Source organism: Carcharhinus amblyrhynchos, chromosome 17 (genome assembly GCF_965287045.1).
Source record: "Carcharhinus amblyrhynchos chromosome 17, sCarAmb.v2.hapA, whole genome shotgun sequence".
In the NCBI taxonomy this organism is placed as follows: Eukaryota; Metazoa; Chordata; class Chondrichthyes; order Carcharhiniformes; family Carcharhinidae; genus Carcharhinus; species Carcharhinus amblyrhynchos.
This window is the reverse complement of record NC_137340.1, coordinates 25,918,946-25,940,952: the sequence shown is the minus strand read 5'-3', so window position 1 is coordinate 25,940,952 and position 22,007 is coordinate 25,918,946. Positions and strand designations below refer to the sequence as shown.

Sequence of the window (22,007 nt, the reverse complement as noted above, 5' to 3'; positions counted from 1 at the left end):
AGCCCAAAGCTATTCAGTATATTTCAAAATGGCTCCTCCAGAGCTCCAATCACCCTCCTTGCTGTGGATCCTTAATGTTTTTGAAGGGTTGTGTAAGGGGTAGTGGCTTTTCAGTGCTGTAGACATGAGTGGTTTGCTCACTGTCCCTTGCCCTTATTTTTGTTGTTCTTTGCAAAGATGAGCTTTTCCTAGGACTTTAGTCACGGGTTACCAACCTATGGCTTTGGTTTTCTTAAACTGCAACCTTCAGCACTACCACCATAGTTTGAATTATTGCCTTTTACTTGTGTTGTCTGCTAACTGAATGAAGTTTCTCTTATTCAGATTGGGCATAGTCTTATTTATTTACCTCACTTACATTCAAGTCCTCATAATTACATTATTTTCTGGACACAGTAAACCCAAGTTTTGTCCCATTGGTCATGTGACATAATCAACATCATTAACATCCTGGCTAATTAACCCATTACACATTGTACATCATGGGATCTGAATTTGCATACATTAATTAGACTCCCATCTGATTGAGAAGGACCACTGGGTTGCTTGAACCAGAAGGTTGAATTAAAATTGTGGAAGAACGGAAAGAAGACCGATATATCTGTTTCCAGTCAAAGGAGTTAAAATTATCCCTGTGCCCTTCAAAACAGTTTGTAAGAAAAACTGATTTACCTTGTTTACTGACTGTAAATGGGTCATCTGCTCGTGTTGAATGGGATATAAAAATGTGTTTGAATGTTTTGATAAAATTTTAAAAGTTAAATATGCATTGGGAACTGTAACAGCTATAAACTACTGCAGATGTGTAAAGCCATAGTTTTATTTCACCAGGAGTGCAGTGAGTAGTTCTCAGCATCATACTCTGAGAAATGATATGTTGACCTTGGAGGGAGTGCACACTGTACCAAAGTGATAGCTGGATGTGGTAGACGGAGAGAGAATGTTTCTGCTGGTTGGAGGGTCTAGGACTGGAGGGCATTGTGTAAAATTCAGCGCTAGATCTATTAGAAGTGAAATTAGGAAAATGTTCTCGATACAAGTTGTAAGAAATAGCAATTAATGCCAGATGCTAATCTTAAATCTGAGATTATGCATTTTAGTTAGCCTTGGATGTTCTGTTTTGTATATCTTTTGTTAAATTATGAAATTTATTAATTTTTAGTATTTGCTGAGGGAATATATTAAAGTAATTAGTCTGTCTCCATTTATAGTTGTTTCTAAACAAAACAACGCCAATCAGCCTTCTTGTGCATAAGCGTTCCTCGGGGCATCATCTTTGCTTTCTCAGCAGCAAAACCTAACTCAAATTTAACAAGAATACAGGACGTTATTCAGATGCTGTGCGAAAGATTGATTCATAACCTGTTAGTTATGTGTGTGTAAGAGCTGCTCATCAAATGGTGCGATGCAATGTTGCTCAGGCTTTTTATTCTCTCATATGTAATTACAAAAAATTAAATTAAACTAAATCTAGTTATTTATAATGTATAACTTGGTTTTGCATGAAAGGTGGAAAACAAGGAAATTGTGTGGCTGGCATACATTTTCATTTCTTTTGATAACTTCAACCACAAATTGTTTTTTTAAGTCCCATGTATTCTCATTTTGTTAAAAGAACACAACACAGAATTATGTGAATAGAATGATTTACATAAACAAAGGAGCTCAATTACAAAATCACCTTTTTTGTATGTTATTCAAAACAGAAATATCCAAATATTCTTGTTTAAAAAATGGTGCTCAGCGACATGGAATTTCAACAAGCCTGGTTTCGGAATACTTTTTTCAATTTCAAGTTATAATGCACAAAACAGTGATTTTAAAAAAAGAGTTGAGAGTTTGGATTTAATTTGACCTTAGATAATAAATGTTAAACCACTGTGTTTTTTTGCTAGGTAAACTGAGATCTTGTAATGTGAAGTACCTTTGTGTTTCTAAATAAATGTTCAGGTTTCTCGTGGAGGCAATTAGAAAAGGTACTTTTTAAGGTTTTGCAGTTATTTGATTATGGTTCATTTGGGCTCATCTCTTTTTATGACGTTTCAAGAGACCCCCAATGCAATATTGATATAGGGTGTGTCCAAGTTCTATTGTCTGCTGAAAATAGCTTGTAGTGCAGTTGTACAGCTGAGCTTTGTGACATTACGAAATGTTCTCATTACAGTTGTGGAACATTGACTACAGCATTTGGTTAAATTGAAGCTGGTGCATTAATGAATACATTTGTGTGTGGAATATGACAGTTGTGTCCAGCAATATGTTAACTATGTGATGTTTTCTTCTGTGCTAATTCAGTTGGCAGTTAACATTTCTATGTAACAATCTTGACAGAATCCTGAAATATTTTGTAAAATTAAAAAAAAATAAAACCGCAATTACTGATGGCAAAAAGACACTTTTTTCTAACTTAACTTTGTTTTCTTACAGGGTATTTTTCCAGCTTCTTATATTCAGTTAAAGGAAGCAACAGTTGAAGGCAAAGGGTGAGCTGTGCATTCTGAGTAATACTTCTGTATCCTTAGAATTGTGTTGCATTTTATTCATTAACTTGCATCTCTCAGCAATATTGTTCTCAATTATACCTAATGACTATTTTGCCAGTTTTGCTAATAACATCTGATGTCTTCCTGGCTGTAAATACCCTTTAATAACCCACCTTGTGTTTCTTTGTGAATAAGATAATTTTATACCATATCTTTATATACAAATTAAATGAAACTTGAGCCTACAGCAATAACAGAGGAGATATAAACCACTTTTAAAAAGTGTTTGTATATATAATAAACTATTGCTTTTGGGAAAATCAGTATAAATTTGGAGTCGCTGCTTTTAAGTGAAGGACACAAACCTTCATTAGCATACAAGAATAAAGAAGTCTTGCTAGAGTTGTGCAGAATTTTGGTGTCATCACATAGAATCTATAGAATTCCATAATGCAGAAGAGGCCATTTGGCCCATTGAGTCTGTACCAATCTTCCGACAGAGCATCTTACTCGGGCCCCAACTCCTACCCTATCCCTGTAACCCCACAAATTTCTCATGGCTCATTCATCTAACCTACACATCTTGGGACCCTAAGGGGTAACTTACCATGGCCACCCTGCCGAACTTTGGATTGTGGGAGGAAATCAGAGCCCAGAGGAAACCCATGCAGACACGAAGAAAACGTGCAAACTCCACACAGTCGCCCAAGGCTGGAACGGAATCTGTGTCCCTGATGCTTTGAGGCAGCAGTGCTAACTACTGTGTCACCATACCACTCTAAATTGGGAATAGTGTGCGTAGTTTTGATCTCCACATTTAAGAAAGGATATATATGCTTTGGAGATGAGCAAAGCATATGATGATGAGGAGGGGGAGGTTAATGATGAAAGATTAAGTAAATTGGATTTATATTCTCTGGAATATAGAAGAATGAGAGGTGATCTAATTGAAACCTACAGAATTCTGAAGGTTTTGATATGGTTGAGAAATTGTTGCCGTCAACTGGAGAATCTAAAACATGGGGCCATGTTCTCAGGATACATGGAGGGGCGGGGGTAATTTTGTGACTGTATTAGCATTATGCAATTTTATTTGTAGAGCCTGAATTTGAATTGATATTTTTTGCCAGTTATGGGTAATTTCAAGCTGTTTCAGGTCTACAGTGCAGGATTATCTTGCAAGTGATGATTTCTTTTTAAGCTTTGGAGTGAAGAATGAAAAATATCAAACTACTGAGACATTGGGTGTTGTTTTGAAGTTGAGATAGATTTGGAAGAAATTTACTCTACTGTAAATTCATATAGTCCATGAATTGAGAACATTTTATGGTTCAGTGACTGAAATAGAGAAAGTACTACTTTTCAGTTTTGAATCCAGGAATAAAGCAAAATTTCACCCCAAAACATTTTGCTAATTAATATTTTATTGAAAAATTATCATGGTGGCAGGTGCTGAGTTGTCTTGACAGTACAAATGAAATGAGTAATCAAAATTTATAACATTGTCATTGATGAATATTAATATAAAATAACAATGGATTCATGACTCAAGATGCGAGTCAGGACCTGATGGAAATACCATTGCGCTGACCTCTGTGATTTGTCTGGGAAATTCGAACTTTCCGTGAGGAATTCTCCTGCTCCCTGGGACTGTCCACAAATGTCTCCAACTCTATGCCAGAATTAGAGATTTTGGAATAGTTCAGTGGGACTTATCTGAATAGGTGACCAAGGAAACGTTACAGAGAAAAATCCAAGTCTACATCTGGGTAACTACAGGACTGATTGTACCTGCTCAAGACCTGATTACTGCTAAACTGGAATGCACCTCCAATAATTCTGTGACTTCCGATAGTAATCGATTCACTGACGACATTTGACCCCCTAACTACCTCCAACCACCTGACTAGCTTCTGACTTGACTATCTCTCTCGACCTTGCTAGCCACAATTTACCCACTACCTTGCCTACCCGTTTGTTTACTCACATTCACTTTGGATGTTTGAGCAGCTACTGCTGTAAAAAGGGGTGCATCTCATCTTCCACTGATGCCACACTGCTGCAATGGAGTTTCTCAAGGGATGCTGCACTCTGCATTTCTGGTGAAGTTAGGCTTGGAAGACTTGGCAAGAAATGCAGAGTAACACCGAGGCATAGAGAAGTTCAAGTGGAGTGGCAATCTGACATAAACAATGCTTCATGGAAGATCCAAGTGATTAAAAGGTTTGCACAATGATGAACATTTGTGTACAAAGAATTGCAATATCATTGCAAAATGGAGGTTTCCTTAATTTACAGAAGTTAAAAATCTACTGCCTTCTGCATTTTGAATTGAAGTTCATTTATCAAATGTTATCAGGTTGTGTTCCTTACTTAGATGAACAACTTTGTATTTAATGTACTTTATGCTTTGTAGAAATACTACTAAACTGGTTTGAAAATATGTATAAAATGATCTAGTAAACTGCTGAGCTATTGTTGGTTTGCGTTGTGACTTTGGAATTGGCACTTTTCTTTGTCTTTTGCAGGCAGCTTGTTTATATATTGTAATCTGACAATCTTGTAGAGTATGCTTTGAGAGTTATTATAACTGAATTGTGATAATTGTTAGCATATAATGCTTTTAAAATTAAGCATTTATATTTGTTCTCCAGATTATGATGTACACACTTTGATGTACTGATTATTGGTAAGCTGGGGAAAATCTGAATGTTAATAAATATTCTGAAGGTGGTTTATAGTACATTTGCTATTTCATGATGTCTGCTCTTATAGAAACTTGGGCTTGTATTTTCTACTGAGTTGCCTCAGAGACCCAAACTCCAAAGGAGAAAAATCAGAAATGTTGACATTTGACATTTGAAATGTTGATATTCCTAGTGCTTCTGAGCCCAGTTGTATTTTGCAGTGTGCATGCCTTGCAGCTGCAATAATTTCTACTTGAAATGTCTTACTCTGAACACTCCTGGCCCAAGTCTTCAGAAATGGGGAAAAGCTCCAAGGGAACTGAAGTCGCTGTTGGGTATAGGGACCCTGAGGATCTCCTGATGTGCATGCTTTCAAGATTTAAACTTCCAGTTGCTGGTTTTACCCTGCCCTGACTGCTTTGTGATTCCGACAACAGTGGGTTCAAATGGTCATATCCACAGAGACTTGGACTGTGTGTCCTACATTTCCCCTGGTTTTTGCATGGATTTACTTAGAGCCTTTCAAAGCAGCTATGAAGTCAGTGCAATTCTTAAGTAAATCAGTTGGAGTGTCAAAGCACACTCAGCAACGTTCAGTGCTCCTCCTGGCAAATTCACTCCCTCACTTCCCAGTAATGTGTACCCACCTCTGCCCCACCCCGGCAATATTCACCCCATCTGCCCCCTCTGGACAATGTGCAATGCCTCCCAGTCCTCTCCAGACTTCCCTTTTTAAATCCCTGGCTCCCGCCCAATTGATGATTTAAAAAGTCAGCATTGTTGGGAAATGTGGGATGATGGGGGAAGAGGGGGTGTTGAACATTTTCATAGGATAGAGGGTTAACATTGTCATGGGGTGAGGGAACTGAACATTGTAAGAGTTAAGGGGTGAACCTTTTTGGAGCGTTGAGCATTATCAGAGCTGAGGAAGTTGAAAACTTTTTGGGGGGTAAGAAGGGGTTAGTATGGTCAGTGAGGGGACGTTGTGCAGTGTTGTGGATGGCAGCTCTATTTAAAACAGTGCAAGTCATTGAACAGGAAACAGAACTTAAGGGACATGTTTTCAGTTCATGACAAGAAGAGGGGACATGGCTGTGCTGTAATTATGCTCAACAATTGGCTGTCTGCCTCTGTTTGTCCTTGCATCCCTGCTGAAGTCGGCACCAAACGGTGCAAAGGCTGTATTGTGTGTGCTCATTCTCTGATACTGACCTGGAAAGTCTACGCCATTGAAATTTCAAAGCAGGTCTCTGTAGTCTTTAAGCATTTGTTTTCCAGTTTTCTGTCAGAATTCTACAAGTAGGAATACAGGATTCTTAGTCAAAGCTGCTGAAATAGAAAGTGCAGCTGATAATGTTGAACTGTTGGCGGAAGCCTTTATTTATCATTATGTATTCTGTCTATTTTTCATTTTCCATAAGGTTTGTGAAACATTGAGGTCAAGCACATATAAATTTTTTATGTCGAAAGGATTTGCAATGATACTTCAGCATATACTTAAGTACCTACAACACAACAAGCATGACGTTTGGGAAATCAATGTTATGTGGCTTTAAGTTCAGCATTCCAATCGATTAAATAGTCTAATCTAAATTTGTGGTACAGTTTACTTCTTTTGTACCTTTCTCTAATCCTTATTACCTGACAATCAGCAGGTCTTTACATTATGTAGTGGTATAGTTAAAAACAATTCTGTATGATGTTACTATCCCCTTAGAGACTGATAACTTTTAAAAATAAATGAATTTCTCAAATAACCAATGGAAATAATTGAAGGACGATGTTTCACATTAAGATTTTACTGTAACAAAAAAAATCAAGCATGACTTAACAGACAACTGATATATCAAACTAAAGAACAGATACTTTTGCATTAACTAATGTAATTGAGATATTTCTTACAACTCCTTTCACTTTGCACCACACTTCTGCCAATCATACAATGATCCAGAATTTTAGAACTACCTTCCATCTGCAAGGTTCACTTCAGCGACTTTTTATCCTATAAACTCTCCGAAAGTCCCATCTGTTTTGTTTCGGCTTTTTGAACAGAGAACCAGCTTTCACCGGCATCCTGCTTGTTTGCTAACACACATTTCATGGCAATTTCACTTGCTTTCTTGAGCTCGCTCTTGCGTTCACTCTCACTGTCTGATTTTAAGAGGTGTTGGAATGGATTTTTTCTGTATGAATACCAAATCACATGGCCTGTCTCTGGGCAGAGCTTTAGTATACCCATCATTCCCCCTATCCAGAGCTTTGTGCTTCACCTAAACTTGGAATACTTAACTGCAACACATCTGATTGCCCAAGCAGTAGAACAAACAAAGTTTTGCAGTTGTTCTATCCCTTCTTATAAGAATATTATCACTGATCGTGTGACTTGGTTAATTTTAGGGTGTCTTTGTTATCAACTTTAAGTTCAGTCACTTTTCTTATACGTTCTCTTTTTATAATTAAATAGAAATTTTAAGATGTTTCAATGTAGGAGTAATTTCACATGGCAGGACAAAGGTTAAAACTTAGCATTACTGCAATATCAATTCACATTCCTGTTCCTTTGATTTACCCTTTCTTTACACAGCTGACAGCTAAAGTGAAGCATTTGATATGCAACATGTTTAATGATTCCTCTACTGTAGTTACACGAAGACTTGCAAGATCTTGTTGAAATTTGTTGACAATATTTTGGGTATGTGGTCTGATCAGCTGAAGACTTTGACATGAAGAGAGCCTCACTGGCATTCTAAGTTTTCCAGACTGCTGCAGATCTTGACAGTGAGAATCATGCAGCAATGCAGAATTTTAGAAATGTTCAAATTGAGCTTTGGCACTGAATTCAATAGAAAAAAGTTGGAAAACATCACACTCTGCCCAAATCTTCTGTCAGCAAAAAGAGGTGGTATAAGATGGTCTATATTTCTGAGTGTTAGAAATAAGGCAAAGCTTGAAGTTAGTTTAATTTGTGGTTTTATATTTGAAGGGTTAATGATTTCAGTTTGGTTCAAATGCTTGTACAGTAATGAGAATTTATGATGTGAACGCAAACGAGGCTTAAATGAAAACTAGGTTGTTTCTTAGTAATCAGGGGCCGCCCTAGAACAGAAAGAACTTCTGAGTTAATTTTAAGCTGGAGAAGACAAGGGAGTTGCAGGGGAAATATTTCCCTGAACAGAAGAAAATCTAGAAACCCGGGAATTTGGGACATACTCTGTGTCCCTGGAGGACAGTTAAGTTAAAGGAACAAAGAACAATAAATTGAACAAGGTTCTGTTCAGCAGAATTCAAGTGAAAGGCAGAGAAAGTGTTATGAGTTTCATTTGAGAATTGTGCAGATTCACAAGCATGATACTAGAACTGAAAGAGCCCAAATTTAAAATGATTCCTAAGCTGTTTAGGATGATTTTCCTTTACATATTACTTCACAGGCAATAAGTATTCTGGATAGTAGATAGATGGGAATCTGAGAGTATAGATACAGGCTTGGAATACAGTAGCCTGGAGTGTCTACTATTCTCCAGTAGGTACCTGCATTGGATTTGCTGGAAGTGACAGTGTCTTGAAACAGTGCATTTCAGGCCATGATACTGCATAGGAGGAAATGATAAATAGTAAGAATTAAGTTGTCCTCTGGAGAGGGCAGGTATTGAGGTCCTATGGTCAGATTTTTGGATGCAGAAAAGAAAGTTGAAAAGTAGGACCTTGCATGTTGTAATTTCTAGATTATTCCCAATGTTGTGTGCTATAGAGAATACACCATATTCTTAGCAGGTATATACCCTCTGATGAAGTCTCAAATTCCTTCTGGCAATCCAGTAGGCTCTCTCCTCCCTGCACCACCTGGAAAAGTCTTGCAGTGATGTTTTAAAGATCCCTTCAAGCAACCCTTCCTGAGTTTAATTGGATTGACTTCCAGCAGCAAAGCGTTCTCAGAGAATGTCCGCAGTGCATGGGGTCCTTAATTTCACTTGCTGCTTTGCTGAGGCAGCGGGAAGTGTAGACAGAGCCCATGAATGGGGGGCTGGTTTGTGTGATGGATTGGGCTACATTCACGACCTTTTGTAGATCCTTGCAGTCTTGGGCAGAGCAGGATGGAATCCTGCTGACTAATATCATTTGATATATTAATATTCAGTTCAATGTTGTTTAATTTAGATGTAATGAAACATTTATCCTGTATTTTTAATCTATATGATTGAGTATTGGGCAGCGAATATGCCAGTATGGATACAAAATTGGTTGAGAAGCAGAAAACAGAGTAGTGGCGAACGGTTGTTCCTCAGACTAGAGGAAAGTATAAAGTAGACTTTCCCAGGGATCAGTGGTAGGGCTCCACCTCTTCCTGAAATAAACTGATGACCTAGATCTTGCTGTACAGGGCAATATGGAAATTGGAAGTATTGTGAACTATGAAAAGACTGTAAAATTTCAAAACAACATAAGTTATTTGAATGGGCTATTCCTGGTTTTTATATCTCCATAGGTCCCGATGAGGGAAACTGTTCGTAGTTGCATTCGGTTTTGTGATTTAACACAGAAATAGTCTTTCCCTTTGTTTGACATAGCAGCTGCTGTTTTTACTCTTCTCCCCTAGATCTCTCTGACTGAAGCAGAGACCGTTGTTAAACAAAATCAGCTCGCTCCTCTTTTGTCTCAAGTGTAAAAGCTAGCACTTAAATTTCTTTGAGTTTCACCTTGGTCTTCTGTCCATATGGCAACCAAATCACATGGTCTATCCATGAGTAGATTTCAGTATAATTTCACAACCTCCATTCTTGGACATTGTTTTATCTCTAATTAACAAAAACATTTTAAATAAAACCATCTAATCAAATCTCCTATTCATAAATTGCATCTAAATCCACAAAGTGTGGTGAATAAGATTGGTGAGCTACAAATACAAAAGCTATGTGGAAATGTGATGTTGTGGCAAATACAGAAACATCATTTTAAAATGGTGAGGATTGGATATTTAATATTTCAGGCTGTGAAGTATTCCGTAAAGCTAGGAGGGACAATAGGAGGCATGGTGGTAGTATTGATTATGGAATACGTTATATGGGTGGAAAGAGCGGATCTCCTTGAGAGGCACAAGGCCAGAATCCATTTGGTTAGAGTTGAGAAACAACAGGGGATACTCTAGACCTCCAAATAATGAGAGGCAAAGGAGCAAATCTACCAGGAAATCACAAAGAGGGACAAGAACTAGAATGGTGATATAAAAACAAAAAATTCTGGAAAAACTCAGCAGGTCTGAGAGAGAAACAAAGTTAACATTTCAGTCAGTCATCATACAGACTCAAAACTTAAATTCTGTTTCTCTCTTTTTCGGCATTTGCAAAAGGATGAAAAGGGAACTAACCAGGCTAAAACTGAGCCAGACTGATTAAATATAACTGTAATGGAATAATGGGTGATTTTTAAGGAAGGAATGCATTAGGTACAGGCTTGGTACATTCCAACAAATGGAATCAAAGCCTAGGCTCCTTTAAAATGATTTTATCAAGTGAGAGCCAGGTAAAATGCTGTTGAGTGAGAAAGTGAGGAAGAAAATGAGATTTGCCAAAAGAAAATATGAACCTAATGGCAATCAACACATAAGAAAACCCCAAATCTTCTCCTGGAATGTAAATAATAAGTCGACGGTAAGAAATAGAACATAGAACTCAGCACAGTACCAGCCCTTCGGCCCTCGATGTTGTGCCGAGCTTTGTCCGAAACCAAGATCAAGCTATCCCGCTCCCTGTCATTCTGGTGAGCTCCATGTGCCTATCCAATAACTGCTTGAAAGTTCCTACAATGTCCGACTCCACTATCACAGCAGGCAGTCCATTCCACACCCCAGCCACACTAAGTAAGGAATCTGCCTTGGATATCCCTCTTATATCTCCCACCTTGAACCTTATAGTTATGCCCCCTCGTAACAGCTACATCCACCTGAGAAAATAATCTCTGAACGCCCACTCCATCTATCCCCCTCATCATTTTATAAATCTCTATTAAGTCACCTCTCATCCTCCTCTGCTCTAAAGAGAAAAGCCCTAGCTCCCTAACCTTTCCTCATAAGACCTACCCTCCAAACCAGGCAGCATCCTGGTAAATTTCTGCACTCTCTCCAGTACTTCCACATCCTTCTTATAGTGAGGTGACCAGAACTGCACACAATATTCAAAATGGTCCTATACAGTTGTAGCATAACCCCACAGCTCTTAAACTCTAACCCCCTATTAATAAATGCTAACACACTATCAACCTTCTTCACGGCTCTAACCACTTGAGTGGTAACCTTCAGAGATATGTGGATATGAGCAAGGTCTCTCTGTTCCTCCATATTCCTCAGAACCCTGCCGTTGACACTGTAATCCGCATTCAAATTTGTCCTACCAAAATGAATCACCTTGCACTTATCAGGGTTAAACTCCATCTGCCATTTTTTGGCCCAGCTCTGCATTCTATCAATGTCTCTTTGCAGCTTACGACAGCCTCCACCTCATCCACTACTCCACCAATCTTGGTGTCATCAGCAAATTTACTGACCTGCCCTTCAGCCCCCTCCAAGTCATTGATAAAACTCACAAATCGCAGAGGACCCAACACCGATCCCTGTGGTGATATGCCCTCTATTCGGGAGGAGGATAAGAGGTGCAGGTTACTGATTACTTTATATTGGTGTTTATGAAGATGGAGGAATGTGGCAAAATATCAGTTGGAATGGAGATGGTACAGATATGAGGCACTTGAAAGGCTTGTTTTGCTTAGAGTGGATAACTGAACTGGTCTGAATGGCTTGCATCCTAGTTTGCTAAAGGAAGTGGTAACCTTCTAATTCTGTCTAGATACAGCGGAGGTATACAGGCCAAAGTATTAGACTTGGAAAATTTTCCTCAACTAGAGATGCACGAGGCAGCACATGCTTACATCTGTTTTCCGCAGCTTATTTTTCCCTGGATCATATCTCTGCATGAAGCCAGAGGCTATAGCTTGATGGGTGCTGCTCTGCATCAAACATGATTGAGAAAGGTAACTCCCACTTTTACCGACTGCAGTATGTGTGCTTGAAATACGTGCAGGTAATCAACTTATTTGACTGTGTTATGAATGCACTTTTTTTGGTCAGTAAGCCCTGGAGTGGACCTGAACCTAGAACTTCTAGCTCAGAAGCAGGGTGTGAGCCATTATGCTGCAGGACCTCCCTGCCAGAGGATTGGAGAGTGGCAAATATAACTTCATTCAAGAAAGAGCATTAGGACAGTGCTAGTAACTACAGGCCAGTTAGTTTAATATCAGTGGTGGATGTGGTTTTAAAAACAATAATTTGAGAAAAATCAACAGGCATTTGGAGAAATTTGAATTAATTCAGGATAGCTAGCACAGATTTGTAAAAGGCAGATCATGCTCAACTAAACTAATTGAATTCAAATATTGCTGAAAAAAGAGGCATATCAAATCTTTTTGTCTGGAACTCATCAGGGCACCTCACAAGAATACCAATATAAGCAGAAAACAATTTATACTGTATGACAAAAGAGCAATGATTGATTAGCAAGTGCTCTCTGATAGAGGCGTTACCATGGAGAATGCACCATGGTACGCCTCTCATACTAATATCAATTGTTGTTTCCTCCTTATTGGTATTATTATGAGGTGTCCTAACAAAAATTTAGACATTTCTCTGTTTTCAGCAGTACTCGATTTTCATACGGCCAAATGACCAATTGAATTTTTAATGAAATGACAGAGAAGGTTTATGAAGGGTAAACAATGAATGTTCTCTACATGGATTTTTAAAAAGCATTTTATCACGTATAAATAATAGGCTGGCTACAAATGGTGGCTCATAGTATAAGAGTCAGCTTAAGTGAGTTATGGTAAATGGTTATTTTTCAAACTGGAGGGTAGCGGACAGTGGTATTCTCCAACAGTATCACTATCTCTTTTTTTGTATTAAGGGTCACATTTCTAAATTTATTTGCTGATGTTTCCAAACACCTTCTCTGGACCCTTTTGGGATTGACTTGAGGTATTCTTCAAGGCGATTAAACAGCCAGTAGCAGTGAACTAATCATAGAAACCCTACAGTACAGAAAGAGGCCGTTAGGCCAATTGAGTCTGCACCAATCACAATCCCACCCAGGCCCTACCCCCATATCCCTACATATTTTACCCACTAATCCCTCTAATCGACACATCCCAGGACTCTAAGGGGCAATTTAGCATGGCAAATCAACCCGACCCGCACATCTTTGGACTGTGGGAGGAAACCAGAGCACCCGGAGGAAAGCCAGGCAGATACGGGGAGAATGTGCAAACTCCAAACAGACAGTGACCCAAGCCAGGAATCGAACCTAGGTCCCTGGAGCTGTGAAGCAGCAGTGCTAACCACTGTGCTACCATGCCGCCCATATACAGTATAAAGTCATAAATAATAATTGGCAGTCTCCAAGCGAAACTGAACTAAGAACAAAACAATTAGTTACTTCTCATTTGAAAACAATTGAATGACTTTGCTAAAAGGAAGTATGCCTTTCGAAAAACAGTAATTTATATTAGTGGAAGAGTTCTAAGATACAATTAAGAACTTGCATTTGCAAGTTTGGAGTATTGTGAGCAGTTTTGGGCCCTATATCTAAAGAAGGATGTGTTGGCCTTGGAAAGGGTCCAGAGGAGGTTGCACAAGAATGATCCCTGGAATTGAAGAGTTTATCGTATGAGGAATGGTTGAGGACTCTGGGTCTGTACTTGTTGGAGTTTAGAAGGATGAGGGGCGATCTTATCGAAACTCACAGGATCCTGCAAGGCCTGGACAGCGTGGACATGGAGAGGATGTTTCCACTAGTAGGAAGGGATGATCCTTTAAAACGGAGATGAAGAGGATTTTCTTCAGCCAGAGTGGTGAATCTGTGGACCTTAGTGAAACCACACCCACAGCATTGTGTACAGATTTGTTGCCCTTATCCAAGAAAGGGTATATTTGCCATGGAGGAAATGTAGTGAAATTTCACCAGACTGATTCCTGGGATGGCAGGAGTGTCGTACGAGGAAAGATTGGGTAATTCCTGGAGAATTGCATTCTGATATTAATAGCAAAGTTCAATCTTTAATGTTTTAGCTGTGAATAGTATCATTGCTTAGTATACAATATGTAAGGGAAGCTGGATTTAAGTTCTGCAGTGACGGTTTTCTCAGCCTCAGGCAAAGTCCACAGACTTAATTATTTTCAATTTGAAATAATTTTGACCAAACATTGTTTCTGTGATATTTTATTTAAATTACTTATGAATTAACAGAAGATTGTAGTTTAATCTTTGTCTCTAATTTCATATCACAGCCAACAATTATCTCATTATTTATGCTTGACTACAATGGAAATCAGTTCCTTTTTCCCTATTTTGCCCCAAAAATATAGCACTCCACTGTTTTGTTTGCAGCACTGTTTTCAAACTAAAAGTAGTTTAGTAAAATGTACCTATTACCAAAAACTCACCTTTACCTGCATTCTCCTTTTGGGTTATTTTAGTTTATCTCTGAAATGGTTCATTTGAGACTATGGTAAGCAAAGTTGAATTCTTCATCTTTTTTTTCTTTCCCCACCTGAGAAAAGTACCTTCCTCAAATTCTTGCTGTAGTTGTGTTTTTGAAATTAGCAATGACATTGCTCACAACGAGTAGGAAGTTTAATAGAAACAGCGGTATTATGCAGAGTATTGTTTGTGACGATGCTGAAACTGGAGTGCAAAATTTCTGGCTTTAATCTGTTCTTTCAATAAGGTTTGTTACCTTTGCAACAAAGCAATTACAGAAACAGCTGTAGCTATTCAAGCATACTTCCTGTCGTTTGTGAGGCATTCAAAACAGAAAAGCATAATTATTGATATATTTTTATATTTCCTTGATGTGAAGTCTCCAAAAAACAGATACCTTTGTTTATTCAGAGGATAATGAGATATCAAAGAATAATAGAATAGTTACAGCACAGAAGGTCATTATTAGGCCTATCAAAACTGTGCCAGCTCTCTGAAACCTAGCCGTGCTCTCCTGACCTTTTCTCTGTTGTCTTGCAAATCTTTTCACTGCAAGTAATTATTCAACTCTCTTTTGAAAGCCTTCATTGAATCTTCTTGCACAACACTCAGGCAGATAATTCCAGATCCTAACACCTATATTTAAAGTTTTTTTCCCTTATGTCACTGCTTCTTTTGCTGATCATCTTTGATTTCTGTCCTCTGTTCTCAATTCTTCTGACAACAGAAACATTTTCTTTCTATCTACTCTATTCCGACCCCGTCACAATTTTGAATGTCTCTATCAAATCTTCCCTTCTGCATGGAGAACAGCACTTCTTCAATTTATCCACATAGTTGAAGTTTCTTATCCCTGGAACCATGATTGGGAATCTTTTCTGTGCTCGTTCTCATGTTTTCACATCCTTCCTAAAGTGTGGTGCCCTGAATTGGACTCTGATCTCAAATCTAGTATTAATCTGGTTCATTATAGCTTCCTCACTTTTGAACCCAGTGTTGCTAATCATAAAACATGTGGAATCCTGGGTTTTAATAATTACGTTTTCATATATCCCCAAGCCTCCGTTATCCAGCATGCTATTAGAATTGTAACTCTTATTTTGTGTTGCACCTGCTCATTCTACCTACCAAAATTATTAAATTTCATCTGGCACTTGTCCATCCATTCCATCCACCAGCTCATCCACCAGCTGTAAGAGCCTTCTTGAAATATGTTTAAAGTTTATTTATTAGTGTCACAAGTAGGCTTACATTAACACTGCAATAAAGTTACTGTGAAAATTCCCTAGTCACCACACTCCGGTGCCTGCTCGCGTACTCTGCGGGAGAATTTAACATGGCCAATGCACCTAACCAGCGTGTTTTTTGAATAGTGGGAGGAGACCAGGGAACCCAGAGGAAACCCATGCAGACACACGGAGAACATGCAAACTCCACAGACAATGACTCAAGCCTGGAATTGAACTTAGTTCCCTGGAAGTGAGGCAGCAGTGCCACTGTGCCGTCCATATCACTGTTCCCCTCAAAGTTCACAATACTTCAACCTTACGTCATCAGCAAATTTTGAATCATGCATTACACACCAAAGTCTAGGTCAGTGTTAAAAGATCAAGGAAAGCAGAGATCCTGACATTGACACTACTATATATTTTCCTTCAGTCTGAAAAACAACTGTTAATCCTTACTGTTTCCTGTCATTCATTAGGCTCCTTATTCATTCTGTGGCCGTCCTTTTTATTCTATAGACTTCCAATTTTGCTGATAGGTCGGTTATGTGGCACTTTATCAAATGCCTTTGAAAGTCCATCTGCACCATATCAATAGCACAGCCCTCTTACTTCAATACACAAGCAAGTTGAAAGTGATTTATGATTAACTAATCCATACTCACTTCTTAATTATGTTTAAATATGCTTGCTTGAGCAACTATTAATTTTGTTTCAAGTTACTGTTTCCAATAGTTTTCCTACAGCTGAGGTTAAAGTCTGTCCTAGAGTTGCTGGGCTATCCTTGTACTCCATTTTACAAAGGGGTAATGTTTGCAATTCTCCAGTTCCCTGACATAATTTCTGGGAGGTTTGAAAGAGAATTACCAGTGTCAATGCAATTTTCACCCATATATTGTCTCATCCGGCCCTGGGGACTTATCAACTTTTTGCGCACACAACCTATCCGATACTACTATTTGATTAATGTTTAGCCCATCCAGTGTCTCAGTCACTTTCTCTCATGTTTTGACTTGGGCACCATCTTCCTTAGTGAAAACAGATGCAAAATATCAGTTTAGTATCTCAGAAATGCCCTAGATCTCTCTGAATAAAATCTGCTTTTTTGATCCCTGATCACTCTTCACTTCGCTGTCCTTCTCCTTCTTGTGTGCTTTGACTTTTGGAATTTTTTTTGTTGGCTACTATTCTCTACTTTTTTTTTTCTGTTTCTCTAATTTTTACATCTCCACAGAGCTTTCTATATTCAGCCTGGTTTTCAGTTCAGTTATTTATGTGCTACCTATCATATGCATCTATTTTTCTGTTTTATATCACCCTCATCACTTTTGTCATCTAGGGTTTGTTTGTCCTACTTTTCACCCTCCCAAGAATGTATCTCCGTTGTTTGCCTGGGTTAGTTCCATTCTCACTGCATTGAATTTACCCTCCCTGCACTTACTTTTTTTTACTTGCTCCTTGTCCTTTTCCATAACCAACTTAAATCTTATACTAGGATCACTGTCATCTAAATGTTCCTCTACTAACACTTGATTGACTTGAGCCACCTCAGTCCTTAGAGTCAGATATTTTTCTTTTCTTTGCTTTTATGCTATTACAATTCCAGTCTTTCTTAGGATAATTAAAGTCCCCTGTTTGTAACTACCCCATAGATCTTGCACCTTTCTGAAATTTTGTTGCATTTTTGTTCGTCTCTATCTTTCCCAATAGAATACATTCAGTCGTGGAATGGCTCCTCTATTGTTTCTTAGCTCTAACCGAATAGAGTGTGTCCTTCATCTCTGTAACACTTTTTCTCTTCACAATCATGTTCTCCTTAATCAGTACTATTGCTCACCTCCTTTGTTTTCTTCCCTGAATACCTCGTATGCAGGAATATTTTATATATAATTTTTTTTTCAGGTAGGTCTTCATTATTAACACATCGTATTCTCGTATGTACCTGTACCTGCAGCTCACCAACTTACTCACTATATTCGATGCATTCATACACATGCACAGTAAATGTGGAGTCCACTAATTTCCACCTTATTTCCTACTCCAGTGCAATTCATTTCTCCCAGTTATCTGTGCACCTTGTTTTACCTTGCTCATGTTTTCAAGTTCTTACACTCCCTAATGGAACTAGCAAATGGCTCCGTAAGGATATAGGTTCCAGCTCTGTTTGGGTACAACCTATATTCCCTGTACAGGCCTCATCTTCTCCAGAACCAATGTATCAGGAACCAAAAATTCTCCCTCTTGTAGTGTTTCCTGAACCATGCATTCACATGCTGTATCCTCCTATATCCACTAGGATGTCAACTGAGAGCAATTCAGACATTATTATCTTTTGAGATCTGATTGCTAGTTTTCTTCCCTTCTCTCCAATTTCTGCAGGATTTCATACCTCTTTCTACTCATGTCTTTGTTGCTGATTTAAACCACGACTGATAGTGGTTCATCCTTCTTCTGAGCATGTTCTGTCCTTGATCCGGCAACGAGGAGACACATACCATCTTGCATTCACATCTGTGGCTGTAGAGCTCCAAGCACTAGCCTGTTCCCCTAATTGTCAAATTCCCTATCAACATTCATTCCCAATTCTTCCTCCTTACCTCCTGTTTACCTGAACCAGCTGTGGTTCTATGGACTTCACTATAGCTGCATTCCAGCTATATTATTGTTTGTCTATTAATCAGACTGATAAACTTCTTACTCAAATAAATAAGGACTGAGCAGCTACTCACTCATCAACTGTTTCTTGTGTTGACATTGGTATTATTACCCTTTGCTTTTTAATCTTAACTTTATTTTTGAGATTTGATTAATTGAGCACTGATTGTAATTGTTATAAAATTGGTTTCAGTTTTTTAGTATTTTTACTAATTATTTTGTTAATCAATCAACCTAGCCTTACTTCATATTTGATTAATTTAGAAGAATTTAAGACCTGACCATCAAACTCACCACACATTTCGCCTTCCTGTGATGTTACTTTGCTTCCCACATAGCCTGACCCCGCTTCCCTTTGACTCTGAGCCCATGCTGTCTTTAAATGATTGCTCTGACTGCTTAATTCCCTCTTTTATAAATCCCTGTTTTGGATCTCAGTTGCTCTTTTTAAATCTCCATCCTTTTACCCTTTAGTTCCCATTAGTGTACAGATTGCTTGTTAAGAATATGTGCAAATCGTGCTCTGAATGTGATTATCATAACTGAACAATTATAATGTAAAAATCTATTTTAAACTCAGGCTTTTGAATCAGGTTGAAGCCTTCCTGTAGAAACTTGAATGAGGGTGTTAGCTGTATTGAAATTTGCTTTCAATTTGAAATTTATTTTTATTTAAAGCCTTATTTTAGGATATAGTGGACTTAGTGTCTTTTTAAGAAAACAAACCTGGCCCTTTCAAAGGCTTCAGGCATCAGGTCACACAAAGAAATTGAATTACATTTTGATATTAACAACTTCAGCGGTAAATGATGAAAAAAAAGTGATTGAAGTGATGATATCAGGTACTGCAGTTTGTGGAAAGCGAATACAAAAACACAATTGTTAATAAGATGCAGATGTGGCATTTTCTATGAAATCTGGTCTTGTTGCTGAAGCAGAAATATTTTTGAAAGAAAACATCAAAATGGGAAAAATTAGTTGGCAATGAGAATATAATTATACCACTTTTTTATTTCATTCAAGGCAACATGAAACGGTTATACCAAATGAGCTTCCATTGGTTCAGGAAGTCACTACAACCCTTCGAGAATGGTCAAGTATCTGGCGACAGTTATATGTTGTGAGTGAAATTTTTTTTTATTTCCACCCCCCCTGCCCTGCCCCCCCCCCCCACACACACACACACACACACACACACACACTTTTATGGTTTAAGCTGGTTATTATCTTTTACATTGGTTTTCTGAAGTGATACTGTCATTATATGAAGCGCAGTAATGAAGATTACTTTCTTGGTATGTGACATTTAAGTAGTGCTGCTAGATTTCAATCATACTGGATGACAGGTTGAATACTTTTCTTGAATTATTTTACTTTGTTTTTCCGGTACATTTTTTATACCAGAATTTGACCTCTTGAGCGAGGATATTAAAATTAATTTTTGAACACTTGAGGGAGGATATTAAAATAATCGATTGTTTTTTAAAATGAAATTGTTCTTAATCTTGGTATGAAAAATACAATCCGATCAATTATTACCCCGTCAGGCTACTCTTGGTCATCAGCAAAGTGATGGGAGTTGTTGTTGACAGTGCTCACTACGTCCTGGCTCAAACATAGGGAAAAGAGCTGAATTCAAGATGTGGTGTGAAAGTGTCTGCCCTTGACGTCAAGGCAACATTTGACTGATTGTGTGGAGGGTGATTTCTCCACTGATTGGAGGCATAACTAGCATATAACTAGAATATGGTTATGATTATTGGCAGTCAATCATGACACAATAGTAGTGTTCTACGCAGCTCAGATACTAAAGCAGTCCATGTCTATTGTGCAGCAACATTCAGGCTTGGGCTGATAACTGCCCAATAACAATCGTGCCATTAATGTATAGGATAATACTATCTCAAACAAGAGAGAATTCAACTTTAACATTCACCATCACTGAATCCTCCACTATCAGCATCCTGTGGGTTACCATTGACCAGCTGAATTGGATGAAATACATTAATCTGCTGTTTCTGCTCTCTCTGGTATATGACACCGGAAGTGATCCAGAGGTTGCTTGCCTTTTTAAAATTCTGCTTTTTAGCCATCTCCCTGGTTCCTTAAATTCTAGTTGCAAGATTAACTTGTTAAACAGTTGTGTTAAATGATGTTGCAAATGGTTTTGTAAAGCTCTACTTGTTTCCTATACAATGCATTTAATTTTCTACTCAAATCTCTTTTACTTTAGAATGACAGCAGAGAGATGTTCAGCCGTGTTAGGCACATGATGTATGATCTTATTGAATGGCGGTCTCAGATACTTTCTGGAACACTCCCACAAGATGAACTGAAGGAACTGAAACAGAAAGTCACAGCCAAAATAGATTATGGCAACAGGTCTGCATAATATAACACATCCATATAAACTAACATGTATTGTTCTTCACATCTTCACACTATTTTAGTCAGTGAAGTTTTGGTATTGCTGATCAATAATTATGCAATTTAAACACTAGTAGCTTGTCTATTTTAAATGGAATGTTTATTCTGCTGACCATCACTTTTTGCATGGGACAGTTGATGTGCATTTATGCTCATCTGTGGTCTTAGTAAATCTTCAAACATTTTGTGGTAGTTTAAGAATTGATAGAATGACCAAAATAATAGTAATCTTATTTGACCAAAGTCCGAGCATTAATTCTGTGATTGAGAACAAATGAGATTAATTCAATAATTAAGAATCAACTGTCAAAAGTAACTGAGGAGTGGCTATGAATTCATTGTGCTTAAGATGGGTGCTTTTGTACTTGCGTCTATCCTCTGCCACCTCTTCAACCTCCTCTTCTGTGTCACCAAAATCTCCTTCAACATTTGTTTTTGTCTTAGAGGAGTAATTCCTTTTGTTTTACGGCCTATCGTTCTCTTGGTTTAATTTTGGGAATATCTTGAGTGCTTATCTCGACAGTCAAATAACCATTATCCATAATTTTGAAAAATCTGACCTAATCATCGATGAACATTTGGTTTTATAGTTTTGAGTGGTCAGATATAAAATCTTGAATGAAGGTATTACTAATGATCACTGGCATTAGATGTTGTTAATACTATGATTAAGTGAGACATAATATATGTATTTCATCTTCAAACTGTATATAAATTTGTAACATTCATTGCAAAGCCATAAAATGCATCGAAACCAAGTTCTCGATATCCACGCATAAGGAAAGGCTGTTATCTTCGTATCCTCGGTCAGCTCAAATGATCTTTTCTTCTAAAATGCATATGCAAATTTCTATTCATTTTTAAAACTATTTTTAAAATGCTCATGTCCCAATAGTATGATGACCTTCAGAAATATGGAAAGAGCAGGGATGAATAATTTCATGACAATAGCTGCTTCCGTTGTGAAACTGCATAATAGGCTGCTTTGTGGCATAAATTTGCATGTGA

The 22,007-nt window shown here is 38.0% G+C and overlaps 1 protein-coding gene across 2 annotated transcripts in view; it reads left to right on the top strand.

The window, feature by feature from the left end:
- Positions 1 to 22,007, top strand: part of dock1 (dedicator of cytokinesis 1) — a 589,776-nt gene that overhangs the window by 77,848 nt on the left and 489,921 nt on the right. For both annotated transcript variants that reach the window (XM_080205635.1, XM_080205634.1), the window contains exons 4-6: positions 2,428 to 2,483; positions 19,596 to 19,692; positions 20,806 to 20,954. In XM_080205635.1, the coding sequence (XP_080061761.1) occupies positions 2,428 to 2,483; positions 19,596 to 19,692; positions 20,806 to 20,954 (302 nt within the window). The remainder of the gene's footprint in view (positions 1 to 2,427; positions 2,484 to 19,595; positions 19,693 to 20,805; positions 20,955 to 22,007) is intronic.